This window comes from Mytilus trossulus, chromosome 3 (assembly GCF_036588685.1).
Source record: "Mytilus trossulus isolate FHL-02 chromosome 3, PNRI_Mtr1.1.1.hap1, whole genome shotgun sequence".
Classification (NCBI taxonomy): Eukaryota; Metazoa; Mollusca; class Bivalvia; order Mytilida; family Mytilidae; genus Mytilus; species Mytilus trossulus.
Genome location: NC_086375.1, coordinates 25,929,925 through 25,945,806, shown reverse-complemented (window position 1 = coordinate 25,945,806; position 15,882 = coordinate 25,929,925). Strand labels below are relative to the sequence as shown.

The 15,882-nt window shown below is 31.9% G+C and overlaps 1 protein-coding gene across 2 annotated transcripts; it reads right to left on the bottom strand.

Annotated features, from left to right (window-relative positions):
- Positions 1–1,973: 1,973 nt before the first annotated feature.
- LOC134710996 (uncharacterized) lies at positions 1,974–15,862 on the bottom strand. 2 transcript variants are annotated; one of them, XM_063571421.1, is made up of 10 exons: positions 15,499–15,862; positions 13,420–13,587; positions 12,575–12,639; positions 10,546–10,655; positions 9,880–9,995; positions 9,368–9,404; positions 7,012–8,735; positions 6,279–6,374; positions 4,016–4,978; positions 1,974–3,346 (listed from the first exon to the last, which is right to left on the bottom strand). In XM_063571421.1, the coding sequence occupies exons 1-10, from the start codon at positions 15,746–15,748 to the stop codon at positions 2,688–2,690; spliced, it is 4,188 nt and encodes a 1,395-aa protein (XP_063427491.1). In that variant the 5' UTR covers positions 15,749–15,862; the 3' UTR covers positions 1,974–2,687. The 2 variants fall into 2 exon arrangements, with proteins under 2 accessions (XP_063427491.1, XP_063427492.1); XM_063571422.1 differs by having other exon boundaries at positions 4,817–4,978.
- Between the last annotated feature and the right edge of the window lie 20 nt (positions 15,863–15,882).

Here is a 15,882-nt window from a genome sequence, read left to right as displayed (position 1 = left end):
TGTGGTTTGATTGCCAATGAGACAGCAGCTCTACACCATATGGCTTTTAATAGTCATCCACTAATTTTTAAAGCAATCAGTCTTATAAAAGCTATCATAATATTTTATTTATGTACTGTATATCTATATATATATAATTCTAGCCACTCTGGGTAGAATTTTTATCAACAAAAAAATAATCTTAATGAAATATACAATCATTTGCAACATATTTTGATAAAACACCTACAAATACACAATACTATTAAATACTTTTTTGCACCATTTATCATATGAATTTCTTTTTCCCTATCACCACTAGTTAATGTTCCTCAATCAAAAAATGTTAATCTTCTTTGACATTGAATTTCTTTTCAGTGTTAAGACAGATTACCTTAATGCAAGAGATCATGATGACACACTAATTTGTCTCATCCAATTACAACAATGATCAAAATGGCAACTCAGGTGAAGTCAAATGAAAAGTCTGAATTCATACAAAAAAAAATAATTATCAACCGTTCAGGTATAATTTATGATAAACAGACTTAGGCCATAGTTGTTTTTTTATTTGTTTTGCGTCCGCGTGTGGGTAGGTTTTCGGCCAATTTGTGTCAAAAACAAACACAAACTTTTTTTTGTTCGTCAGTAGAAAATCCGTATTTTCCGGGTTTTTCCAGCCGTGTTTTTGTGTATTCTTATACTCAAATCTATTTTGCGCTTTAAATAACAAGTACGCTCCTTATTTAAAGCGTTTAAGCGATCTTGACTTCGATACATGTGACAGCAGAAATGGCCAGTATAAATGTGCCGGCGAGCGAGATCGTTTGTGTTTCACTTTTCAAAGATAAAAGGATCGTTCTGGCTCCATATGCCTTTCCGCTCGCCGGCACAGAAACTTTTTCTCAGATCCTAGAGAGCCTTTACGTAGCCAGCATAAGAGACACGTTAAATACAAGAACTATCACCATAGGGGATAAAACTCTGATAAAATGTTATGTTTCATCTAGCTCTAACGGGGAAAAATTGAAATGAATACATCTCTCAAGGCTATAGATGCTGTTAAAATGTTTGGTGCATATGTAAGCTTTGAGCTGACTGACAAATTTTGTGAAAAAACTAATTCAAATCAACAAAAGAGTGCCTTTGATGTGCTTATGTCTTCAAAAACACCTTTATACTTTAGTTCTCATGTTAAGTTTTGATTTATTTGTTTTAAATTTTGTTGAAAAGATCAACCAATTTCACTGTAATGGTTCTTCCTTGGTACAGGTCTTACAGTAGGCGTTCCTTACTTGCTTGAAGAAAGAGTTACCTCCCATTTGCAAAGTTATCTTATTTTATAATTGAAATAAATTTTTATACTTTTTTAAATGAAAAATAGTAGTTTTTGCAAATATTTCTAATAAATTTCTTTAAATGATATCTACTGTCTGATAGGATAGGATAAATTAGTATGTACATTTTTAATTCCACAATATATTAAGAAATAAAACATAATTTCATTAGTTTATTTTCTGAAAAAAAAGTATGCAGAACAAAATATTAATATATTGCCAAAAAGTTTACATAAAGTATTTAAATTACAGGAAGATAACTCTGAAAATGGGAGATAATTCATGCTTAAAGCATTATTGATTTGATACAGGGAATTATTGATTATACATAGGTTTTAATACAACATGACACATCTCAGATCAAAACATGTCTCTTCTCAAAGGCTTCAGTATAAATGGGAAATGTTTGAAATACCAAGGCCATTTATGATTTCTCAGAATATAGTCATATCAAGTTTGTACATTGCTAAATTTCCTGTTTGTCATGTTTGCTCTTTCACTTAGATATGACAGTATTGATCTAAAGTCACTGTTAATCAGTCCAGAACTTAAGCAGACTCTTGTGTTATTTTCTTTGTGTGTGTTTTTTTTCCTTGCTGTCTGGTAGGTTTTCTCAGAATCAGTTGACGCAAAACAAAGAAAAAAACAGACACGGCCTTAATCCAAAAAATACTAGTACTAGGGACAATTTTTCACTAAGGGAGACACTATTTTATGGTGTACAAATGTGATATACTGTCCCATGAACAAAATTTTACAGATGAACTGTGAAATAATGTTCTAGAGGACACAGTTTCATAGGACACTTTTTTGGCTTACACATGCAGCCAAATATTCAAAAAAATGTCTAAAAATACATATTATTGTTAATTTTTTAGCAACATTTGTAAAAATGCATTCCCTTATGAACTGGTAGTTCCAAACAAAATTTAACTAATTATGAAAAGAATTCATGCAAAGTTTTGCAAAACTAAGCAATGAAAATTGTATAGGATAACCCCTAAAAAATAGAGATGCACCAATTTAATAATACAATATGCTACGGGAGTTTGACCAAGAAACATCAGTTTACAAAATTATTAACATAAGCAAATTTATCCTAATGATGACATCAACAAAAACACAATACAAGTTAATTAAATTTCAACTTTGACATTTTTCAAGCAAAAAGTTTTATGTAAAATCATTTCTGACAGAAATGCATAGCTACAATGGTATAACATAACATCCATTCTGATGGATATATTAAAACTATGATGCACAAAAACAAATTCATTAATACAATAAATCACCAAAATTAATGCTGTATAATTTTTATGAACAAATGAAAGCACTGTAGATGTCTACAATCACTGTAAGATACATTGTGTATCAACTGGAATTTAAGTTTTTAGCAGAATTCATCTTTTCAAGTCTTCTTTGTAAAGCCAGTTGTTTCTTTTTCTCAATTTCCTCTTTGAGAGAATATTTAACTGGACTCGCATTCTGAGAACTTGCAGTTTTGAAAACATTAGTATTATTACTTATTTTGTTAAAATCGGAAGCCTTATTAGTAATTTTTTTGTTATCAACTGTTTCCTTTATTTCGGAACTCTTTTCAGGATTTTTCTTGTCATCTATATTATCAAATTTTAACTTCTTTCGCATTACAGCATTTTGTTTCTTAAGTTCAATATCTTCGGGAGAACATTTAAAAGGACTTGCATCACATTGACTTTCATTATCTATTTGAGTGTTTGTTTCCTGATGTAATTTTAGCTGTTTACGTCTAAGTGCTTCTAGTCGCTTCTTTTCGATATCATCTGGTGAACATTTTAAATGACTTTTATCTATGGCTGTTTTTGTTGGAGTCTTTGAAACGTGTTTAGAGGAACTTTCTTGATCATCAGTACTTTCTGCTGATTTAACAATTTTTGCCGATTTCTGCTGCAATCGTCTTAATGCTTCCTCTTTCTTATTTTTAATGTCTTCCTGTGAATATTTCAATGGACTTGTTTCACTACCATGTCTTTCTGGTTTAGATTCAGAAGCTGCAAAACAAAATACAATTGTTAACACAAAGTTTTTGCAGCAAGAATTAATTACAGGTTTTTAGGAAACAGAATCATTCACTTGGATATATTTGCGAAATTAGTATATATATATATATATATATATTTATATTTATATATTTAGTATATATATATATATTTACATCAAAACCAAAGTAATAACATCCCTGTTAAGTTTATTACAACTAGTCGTGCATAAAAAGTAGGAGTTGTTAATGTGCTGTCATAGGCAAAAGGGTGTCATTTGTGTGCCTGTTGTCTGTAGTACAGATCAAGAGAATACTATTTAATTTGGTATCCACCTAATAAAACATCAACCAACTCGTTTAAAAAACAGTTCTAATTGATTTTTATCACTTTAACATAATTTGTAATAACATGAGTTGTTATTTCATGATGTCTAAACTATAAAGTATTCATTAAGTCAGGTCTGAAATATCTCAACTTTTATATTGAAATATCAGGAAATCTTGTTTAAAATACAATTTTTGTGAAATATCCAGACTTATTGTTCTCTTTGTATATTAAACTTGATCACTATTGGAAGTTTTTATTTGCATTAAAAAAGTCTTCTTCTATAACTTACACCAGATTTAAATTCATTATATCAGATGCTCTCTATAGACATATTTTCAATTCTACTCTTACCTGACACAGGACATGTATTCCCATATTTGTAAGCGACGTGTTTGTTTATTTGGTTCTCGCATGATGTTTTTTCAACCACCTGTGCCTGTGGAGTATTGCATCCAGAGATATCAAACTTAAGTTGTCTACGTTTTAATGCTGCCCATCGTTTCTTTTCGATATCCTCTGGCGAGCATTTAAATGGACTTTGAGAAAGGTGTGAATTATTTGGTGTCCGTGGAGAGCATTTGAATGGACTTTCATCCGAAATAGTTGGACTGCTACTAATTTTATTTTGCATGTTAGAACTCCATTGTTTGCGATTAACGGCTTCCATCTGTTTCTTATCAATGTTTTCATGAGAACATTGAAATGGACTTCCAACTGTTTGTGAACTGGCTAATTTAGGAGGCATGCTTTTAATTGGACTAAACTCTGGAAGAAGTTGAGTATTACAAGGTGTACATAATTTATTTCCTGTTTGTGGTTTTTGTTGTTTACGTTTAATAGCCTCAAGTCTATTCTTTTCAATGTCCTCTGGTGAACATTTAAATGGACTTTTCATCGGCTGAGAACCGGCTCTAGGAGGAGTGCTTTTGATAGGACTGAAGTCTGAGAGAGAATGGATAATACCAGACGTCCCAACTTTATCATGTTTATCACCGATGTTGGTTTTATGTTGTTTGCGTTTAATAGCCTCCAATCGTTTCCATTCAATATCCTCAGGTGAACATTTAAATGGACTTTTGAGAGGTTGACAATTATTTCCAATTGGTGTGTGATGTAAATTTGCTGTTGGCCTTATAAATAAATTTGACTGACTTTTATAGTCTTTTCCTGCTTGAGGAAAAGTGGTTTGCTTATTTTCTGTAGTTTCTTCTTTATCTCCCTTTTCATCTAAGTGGCTATCAAAATTGACAGAACTCATGGCTGTGCGTGATGGTAATGTACCTCTACCCATTGTTGAACTGCATGACTGGGTAGCTAAAATAAAATATACAAAATATTTTAATGTAGATATTTTATGCAAAAGATGAAGTCGTCTTCTCTAAAATTCTATTCCTTTTCTGAGAATACTGAGTTTCATGATTATTTCATTATTATACCAGTATGGTAATAATAACCAATGCTTTTGCATTCAATTTTCAAAAAACAAAAGATCATTATTTTAAAATGTTTAAAATAAGTCCAGATATCACAGGCACTTGTCTCAGAAAAAAAATTCCTATATACCTTATTATAACACAAGGTAATTAACTTGCATTTTAGAAAAATGTTAGGTGGTGACGAAGTTCCGTTATATACCGCTTTATTGTCAACCCCACTAAAGCTTGTTATATCGTAAATCTAAATTGATTTATCTATACAATGGTGTATAACATGCCTACATTTGTTGTCGGAATCATCCGTAGCAATCCTACCAAAGTATGTCAATCGTAATAATTTTGCAAACCGCTGAAGAATTGGCAATAAACGGCCGCAGTAAACATTGGTAAATGATTTATTATAAAAATCGTTTTAAAAAAAACTGTTAGTTTTCGTATGAATAGATCTTATCATACAGTTAGTAAAATTGTAAGATATACCGTGAAAAAAATCTAACAAGTGTTGTTTGTGGTATGTTTAATTAGTTACAAATTTTCCCATGACGTCAATATCTTTCAGACTCTCTCTTGACTTTATGTATGAAATGAAACAAGATCCGATAACTCCGAGAATCATTTAGACTTTCCCATAGAATCGACCAATCGGAAACCGAGATATACAAGGAGCATGACGCGTTTATTGCCAATTCTTCAGCGGTTTGCAAAATTATAACGATTGACATACTTTGGTAGGATTGCTACGGTTGATTTCGACAATAAATGTAGGCATGTTATACACAATTGTAAAGATAAATCAATTTAGATTTAGGATATAACAAGCTTTAGTCGGATTAACAGCCTATAAAGCGGCATATAATGGAACTTCGTCACCACCCAACATTTTTCTAAAATGCAAGTTAAGTACCTTGTGTTATAATAAGGTATATAGGAAAAAAAAATTCTGAGACAAGTGCCTGTGCCAGATATGTAATGAAGTACATTTCATTTCATGTAAATCAGATGTGATTTTAAAATTTACATTTAACCTTTTTTTTTTCTTAATTTCAATCAATGGTTTTAACTTCCAACTAAATGCACCAGATGCACATTTCAACAATAAATGTCTCTTCAGTGATGCTCAAGACCAAGGTGTTTTTTTTTAAATGTGGAACTTTTCTAAATAAAAAAATCCTACTTACATTCTACATTTTCTAACAAAGCTAAAAGTTGTGGTTCAGACAATTCGTCATCATCAGACATGAACAAATCTTCACTGGCATTCTCCATTGCATAAGCTATAAAATAGTTAGAAAAAGTATTAATTTACACGACATAAAACATTATATAACAAGTAATGAATTCATTTGTCATTTTATATTTTTATGTGGTTTTTGTTTTGGCTCTTTCTTGAAGGCTGTACATGGTGTTGACCTTTATTTACTAACTTCTACATCATTTGGTCTCTAATAGAAACTTGTTATTCTTATTTCTATCAACATAGAAGACTATAATTGACCATAAAATGTTGTAAAGTACATGGAAAAACCTATTATTGATATATTGATGACTGTACACTTATATCAAAATGAAATCCTAATAAAATATTACACTTAATCTGTATAAACACAATACTAATGACTTCAATGACATATGACCATACTGCAGATGAATACTTCAATATGCTTAAAATTTGAACTTAATTTTACGCTTTTCATTAAATAATAATTAAAATTGACAACAACACTTCAAAAGATCTGCAATTTTATTATCTATGTCTACATGTTTCGCCTGCAAGGCAGGCTTCATCAGGACAATTTTTATACAGAAATTGAGCCCCTGAAGTACTCAAAGTGGTGCATTGAATTTGACGTCGTTAAATACTTAATAAAACATATCCTTCATTAATTATAACAAGCAAGAGAGAAATTTTACCTGTTGCAGATGATACTGCCATCGTTTTGCTCCTTGGTGTTCTTGACTTGAGTTGATATGATTTTGCTGGTTCTTCTTTAAGTTCTTTTTTCACAACCACATTACTTTTGTCATGTTTGTCCTTTGTTTCAACTTTGACCTTGACAGCACCAGTAAGGCCTTTTGTTGTTGTATTCACAGTTTTTGAAAAGTTCCTTGCATTTGAGTCCTGATTAATTATAGGCTCTTGTTTGACCAATGCACATGAGCTGTTTGTTTCTTCTATTACGCATGCCCCCACATAGTTTTTCTGGTTAGGTCTAATAGAATTCAAACATTTCTGATCAACTTTCTTTGAATTATCTTTTGAAATTTGACTAGATAAATAAGCACCACTACTTGTTTCTTTTCTAACCTCTGAAGTTTTTAAATTTGAACACATTAGATTTTGAGCACTTGAATTTGCATGATTGTTGTCGTAGTTTATTTTAGCTTGACTAGCCATCATTTTGGAATTTGGAACCTTTTGCCTGTTTAAATTTGAAGTTCCAGCTCCTGACTTTGACTGTGGAACATCATGGAAAAAACTTAAAGCATCATCAACATGATCAGTTTTGTCACTTCCTGTACAAACTTGTACCTGACTGTCTAAAATTTCATCTGGTTCCACAAGTTGACATAGAAGATCATCTGAAAGACTGGTGTCAAATGCTCCACTAGTTCTACGAGAACTTGGAGACTGTAAACATGCAGTTTCCTTAAAAAGTGTATGACTCGCAGCCTTCACCTTTCCAGGAATTTCTGTGCTTGTGACTGTTTTTACAATGTTCCTATGGGACAAGTTAGCAACAGATGAAATAGGCTTTGAAGTGGTTACACAACTAGATCTAGTTGAGAATGATGTACATGTTGAAATTTTATATGCACTTTGTGTTGAAGTTACAGAGGATTGACTTGAGACAGTTGATTTTACTGAAGGCACTACACCATGGTTAGGATTGCTTAGTCTATATGATTGTTTTGACGTTGGACACTGACTGACAGTACCAGGTTTGGCCATAGTAAAACTTGGTTTAGAATTATAGAATGTGTAAGATTTCGTCGTTGCAGTAACATTTTCTTTACAAACACTTATAACATTAGAGTTCGATGTACACACATTATTAGAAACTTGAAAAGAGGCCTTATACGGATTTGATAAAACATTACTAACTTGCTGAGAAGTGTTATATGAACTATTTCCTTTCGCTGAAGAAACAGGAGGTTTTGAAGTAACTGTTGAAAATTGTTTTGACACAATTGTATTATTTTGTTTTGTTGCTAAGACACTCGCTGTAGCATTGAAAGGTCTACTGGCTTTACTCTGTGCAGCATAGTTGTAATTTTTCTCCTGTGATTTTTGATATTCATGTCTGTCATTGAAACTCTTGTGTTTTTTAAAGGGTGAAGCTTTAGAAGTAACCCTTGTTAATCTTGCTGTTGAGAGACCATGTTTAACAGTTGGAAGACTAGGTTGAACTGACTTCTGATTTTCAACATATTTCACTAATTTAACAGGTGGTTCGTCACTTTTACGAGTTTCCATTTTCCTTTTTTGACATTTTGGTTCAACCTGTATTTGAGTTGCTTTAATGATAAATGAATCATCCTCGAAGAGATCGTCATCACTCCAACTGTCATTATCGTTATTGTTCGCAGATGTTTCATCAAATAAGTCCTTGGATTCATCACCCACTGAAAGTGACCTGAAATGATAACATATAAATAGACTGAATACTACATATCGCCTGCTTAACTGATCTTTACTGAATTTATCTAGAAAGTCTTTAAAATAAAGAATTTTTTAAAGGCATCACAAAAAATTAACATTATATATTATGTATGAAAATGAAACTTTCATAACAGGCATGTACATTTTGTTATAATTTCATACACCAATTTTAGTATAGCTTAAATGCTTAAATAGTATCTAACTGATTTAACCACAAAAACAAAACTTGACCAACAGACAATAAAAATGAACATTGCCATTTGAAAATGCAGTTATGAACACCTCGTAATAATTCTAGACACTAAAAAATAGTTAACCTATTACTAATAGGATAGGAAAAAAAAAATTTAACCACAAAACTTAAAATCAATCTATGAGCAATGACAATAAGGGCAAGATGAGACAACTCTGCCAGATTGAGCTTCCAATAATTACGAATAAACAAAGAAGTTAAATGCAATATAGCACCTACTTCAAGAAGCAGGGGTAGAATAAATTGTCAAATATACTTCTCAACTAGAGGTATAATATAGTGGTTATCCCCGGTCAATCTTTAAACAGCATAAAAGGAAAATCAAATTTATGTTCAAAGACAAGCAAACTTACCTTTTCCTACGGTCCTTCTTTTCATTTCCTTCATTATCTAAAGAAGAAAAAAATCAAATTATGATTATCAGGTGAGATTAAATTAAAACTTGATTCAGAGTATATAAGACGTGTGAGCATTCAGAATGGAGCAGCCCAAACAAATTGTTTAGAAGACTTTCACATATGTACCTTCACCCCTACAATACTTATATTCTATTTCACAGTCAATGTTCAATAATGCTTTTTACAACAATTAACCTCGTTAAAATTCTACTTATTCAAATAAAAATTTAATACTCCCAATGTCAATGATGTCATTCTTAAATACTGTAAAATCAGATTTTTTTGCAAAATTGTTATTTGTGCAAAAATTGCTACCAGAATGGTTACAAAAAAATATAGTCATGTTTTTAGTTTATTATTTGAATACAGCATTTTATGAAAATATAATTAATCTTTTGTTTTTGGCCTGATCCCTTGTGTGTACTGTGCACACCATCTGTCGTTTAAAGTTATCTCCCCTTACATACCTTCACATTTTTCCAAAACATGCTGTAACTTTTCTAACAAAGCTTCAGGTGCACCATCATTTCCTTTCTTAGATTTGACAGACTTTGACTTGATTTTATTTTTCTTTCTTCTTTCTCTGAAAAATATAAAAATAAATTTCCAGTATTATAATTTAATCAAAACAAACATTAATCCTGCTGCAAATGTTTGCACCTGTCCTAAGTCAGGAATCTGATGTACAGTATTTGTCGTCTGTTTATGTAGTTCATATGCGTCTCTCATTTTTTAAATAGATCAGATTGCTGGTTTTATCGTTTGAATGGTTTAACACTTGAAATTTTTAGCTTGCTGTTTGGTGTGAGCCAAGGCTCCGTGTTTAAGACTGTAATTTGACACATAATGGTTTACTTTTATAAATTATTATTTAAATGGAGAGTTGTCTCGTTGGCACTCATACCACATCTTCCTATATCTATTTGTACAAATTTCAATTTAAAATAATGGAACGTCACTTCAGTCTCTTTTTAAGTTCATAGTTTCAAATCAAATATACAAATAACGTAACAATGAAAACAAACCAGAAATGCCCTCAAAACAATTTTTACACGAAATGTTTCATTTTATTGAAAATAAAAATTGCAAAACTTTACTAGATGCTGAATACTTATTGCTAAACTCTGTATTACCTGTTTGGTTGAGGGTCTGGTAGATTGTTATTACTAAAGCAGTTTCCATCATTTATCCATAATCCCAACAAAGGAGTTGTACTGGATCCTGGTTTTTCCTCATGTAAATCCTATAAAATTACAAACTTAAGACATATCTTTGGAGGATCTCATGATATTTTTCTATATCAGCTGATCACAACATAGGTAGAAGCACAGATTACTGTTTTTATTTTTAAAGAATGAAAAATCTGAACAATTTCAGATGAATGACCAAGCCATTTAGAACCAAAACCTTAACTCAACAATATGCAATAATGTAAAATCAATTTTTGTTGTTGAAACCTATTTTTGTGGATTGAGGAAAAACTGTGTGAAATTGAGTATACTTGATTTTTTGTAGTTTTTCCAGTGTCTATTAAAGCCTATAAAAAAATTACTCTGTTGAAAGTTACTTTTCAGGATTTACTTATGAATTTTATGAAAATTGGTACCAGTACCTATGAATAATAATGAACCCCATTACCCCAAACTTGTACTATCTTACTATTTTTTTTAATTTATTTCCCAAAGAAACCTTTTCCTTATCTTTAAAGATAAAAGAAAAGAGTTATTTCAAAGGGGCATAACTATTTGATAAAGAGCGATTGTCCACCATTTAAAGCACTTGTCCAAGATATTGCTGATATTAACCTTAGTCCTGTAGCATAAGTTTTATAACAAGAGTGCACACACTGAAATGTCTCGCCTTCTTTACTAACCATTGATATTATGTTGATAGTCCTAATAATAAAGCTTTATTTCAACGGTCACATAAACTTAACATAAACCAAGAAAACTAAACATTGACCTTTGAACCATGCAAATGAGGTCAAGGTCAGATGAACCACGCCAGGTAGGCATGTACAGCTAACAATTCTTCCATACAACAAATAAAATTGACTTATCACTTATAGTTTAAGAAAAACAGACCAAAACACAAAAGCTTAACACTGAGCAATGAACCGTAAAAAATTAGGTCAAGGTCAAATAAAAACTGTGCAACTGACATGAAGATCATGAAATATTTCCATACACCAAATATAAATGACCTATTGCATATATAGTATTAGAAAAAAAGACAAAAACTCAAAAACTTAACTTTGACCACTGAATGAAAATGAGGTCAAGGTCATATGACACCTGCCAGGTAGACCTGTACACCTTACAACCATTCCATACACAAAATATAGAAGACCTATTGCATACAGTATAAGAAAAACAGACCAAAACACAAAAACTTAACTATAACCACTGAACCATGAAAATGAGGTCAAGGTCAGATGACACCTGCCAGTTGAACCTGTACATCTTACAGTGCTACCATACACCGAATATACTAAACCTATTGCTTATAGTATCTCAGATATGGACTTGACCACCAAAACTTAACCTTGTTCACTGATCCATGAAATGAGGTCGAGGTCAAGTGTAAACTTTCTGACAGACAAGAGGACCTTGCAAGGTACGCACATACCAAATATAGTTATCCTATTACTTATAATAAGAGAGAATTTAACATTACAAAAAATCTTAACTTTTTTTTCAAGTAGTCACTGAACCATGAAAATGAGGTCAAGGACATTGGAAATGTGACTGACGGAAACTTCGTAACATGAGGCATCCATATACAAAGTATGAAGCATCCAGGTCTCCCACCTTCTAAAATATAAAGCTTTTAAGAAGTGAGCTAACACTGCCGCTGCCGCCATAGCCGCTGGATCACTATCCCTATGTCGAGCTTTCTGCGACAAAAGTCGCAGGCTCGACAAAAATCAGAAAAGGACATTTTCCATAAATTTAATATTTCCAAGGGACATAACACTTTTACAAAAAGTTGATTGACCAACATTATAGAACTTGTCTGACATATTGCTGCTATTAATCTATAATATAGTTTCTATGAAGTTTAACATAAGGTTAAATATTTTTCATATATAAAAACTGAAAAAATTGTTTGTTTATATTATAGTTTTTTGATTTGGTGGTCTGGCGCCTTTTCTTCACATACCTCTGTATTGACATGGAGCTGAGTAATAATGTCGGACACATCACTATAATGTCTCCTTCTTCTGCCTGAAAAAAAATTATCAAATGTTACAGAAAATGATTTTACTCTGCTAAGGCAATTCTTTCTTTAATAATAGATATACAGTATATATTAATGTACAGTTGATTATTGTTGGGCAATCATCCTATGATCAAATATAAAAAATAATCAGAATAATAACCTTTCTTTTCTTCCTGCAAAAGCATTAAGGATAAAATTGATACTGGAAATGGGAAATATGTCAAAGAGACAACAACCGACCATAGAACAGACAACAGCAGAAGATCACCAACAGGTCTTCAATGCAGCGAGAAATTCCCACACCTGGAGGGGTCCTTCAGCTGGAAGTTATTAATCCTTGTATGCATATGTACATAAAAACAATGTACATGATGTAGGTTCTCTGTAAAAACAATAAGGAGATGTGGTATAACTGTAAATTTGTTTCTTCATTTTTTTTAAATCCTTCATATACATGTAATCAGAAACATAGTTCTGACAAATGTCTCACTGACAATCATACCAAACAATCGTTTTCTATTTACTGTGGAGAGATTGATTATTATTTGATGGATACCAATATTTTTTAATTTGGTGATAAAAGGTGAATTATGAATTTAAATGTTCAACAAAATTTAGATTTTCTAAATATGCTGGTTCACAAAGTATGTCAAAACCATGAAACCAAATATGCATGAAAATGAAAATCTTTTTTCTATTTATTTTTTTCATTCACGAAAATAGTTTAATCCACAGTATATATGTCATGTATGACATAATGTGATGTAAATACATGTAAACTATACTTTTTCTCAAAAAGTTAACAGCATCTGGTGATCTACAATCCCAACCAACGTCTTGCTGTGGGTCAAAATGCTGTGAACAGATTAATAAATCCTCCTTGTATGGTGTGTTTTCCGTAAATGAATAAGTCTTGCTGCTCTTAGGGGTGGCTATTTCTGCTGCAGGTTGACCTAAAATAAAACCAAAATTCAGAGAATTTCTAAATTAATACAATGTCATCCTTAGCACTATCCTTCCACATGTACATTTATAAATTAAAATTAATGTTCTAAGCATAATTTCTTGAAAAATTTACCCACTGAAAAAAATCAACTCATCTTGATCCATGTGTCTACTCTGCTTAATGCTACATGTACATGTATATCATGTACATAAGAGGACTGAAAATTCATTGTAATGACAGGAATCTCTCCTCAGATGAGTGCAAAAGTCCTGGACTATTGAAAATCAGAAAATGGAAAAAAAAACATTACCTGAAGATAATGTTTCTTTGTTTGCATTGTAAAAAAAACATGTAAAAATTGGGTGCAAACAAAACCAAGCAGTCAAATGGGTAGAAAGAGAATGTGTTGACTGTTGTGGGAGTGAACAGACCTGATACCTTAAAAAAGATTAGATTTGAGTGTACCTGCAAGATTTAAACTCACAACCTTAGTTTTCACATGCTACTGATAAAGCAGTTACAATACTTCTCCAATAAATTTATATCTGTTATAATTCTTAAATGATTTGCATATCTATAAATACTTGAATTGGATTGGTCGATTAGAAGTTTTCTCTTAGTTTACACTTCGATAAAATATGTTTCAGAAACTACTTTTGTAATCTATTCATGCGTGATACACAACTTACACAAGCTTGCAGGTTTCACAGGATTTTCAGCAAATTGAGATTAAAAAACAAATGCATAACAGTTCTGTCTATTTTAGTCCATATATAACCCACAAAAAAAGAAATAAAATAAATGCATGTAAGCTTTGAAAATATGTAAAATTTAAATTTAAATAAAATTCCGTGAAATTTCATGAATGCTTTGGTGAATTCCCGTCATGGCAAAACCTGACGTCCTACGAATGAAAACTTTCATTGGAAAGATTAATTCGTTACTTCAACACTTCAAATTGATCGCATTATCCAAATGAAGTTTTGGAGGTAGGTGCTATTTTAGTTTAGATTCCATTGAACATTTATGGATTTTAGAAAGTCAATATGGCGTCAACTCCTTAGTTACCACATGTCAGTTGTGCATTTGATTGTTAATATGGTAGCGTTTACACACCAAATGTGAATTAAAAATCATGATTATTTGGTTTAAGAATTAGAACGATTAAACACATTTTTTCAAGAGGTTATTTATGTTATATTAAAATTGCAAATGGTAATAGGGAATACAAATGTATGTCAGAGACAACAGGCTGACCAAAGAGCAGATACATGTAAGTCAAAATGCCCTTGGAAGCTCTTGGATTTCAGCCTTAATTTTTTACTTTAAAAAACAGGGAAAAGTCTGTAATGGCCTTTTAACGATATAGGTTCATGCTCGCAACTGAGACACTTAATGCACTGAACCCAAAATTGTAGCGAAAGGTGAGCTCATTACAATATGTTTATACAGAATGGTACAAGTGATGTCCAGAAGCGCCTTCATGTTAGCTACAAATGTAGCTCCAAATTGAATACTTACATGACGTAAGTTAAAAGACAAGGCCCATTTCGTCACAGGTGAGCCTCAGCTAGCCCCTAAATAAAATTTTGAACTAATCAGTGAAAATGGACATCATACAATGTACCAAGGGGGGTGGTTACTATTTGCCAGGTATATATACTATCAATACTTTAATATGCATAACCGTATGGATAGCATACCCATAGTCAGGGGGTTTGGACTATGGACTAACCTCCCCTTGAAAACAAATAAGCACTGTTAGTTAACATTCTGTTCGAATTGTGACTGTTTAAGTCCAGTTCGTGAGTTCAAATACCCCCTCATTTTCCTGGCTACGGGCCTGGATAGTAAACCAGCAAATAGTAAAAACTCCTATGCCTAAACCTATAAAGTCCTTTAACATTCATTATCATACCAATTGAACTCTGTTGTTGACATATTGAAGGCGATTCAAGAATAACTGGTAACTGGTGTTTTATTGGTGAAACAGTTTTATGCAAAATCTCTATACTCTGACTTTGTAAACTTATGGTCTTTTCAGACTCGGGGACACTCTTTGACTTCGCATTACGTCTTCTTGAAAGTTTGTTGCCTGCTGCATTCCTAGATGAACGTCTCAGTTCTATATTGGTTTGTTCAATTGCATCTGGGTGTTGACTCTTCATTACTACATTGTAGGCAACAAATGTTTACGATTATTTTCCACCGCTCCAAAATCGTAAGTTTAACCGGAAGTTGTGTCTCGTTAACCAAATCGAGGCAAAGTACAATGTAAATACAAAACTAAATCCGGTTCAAG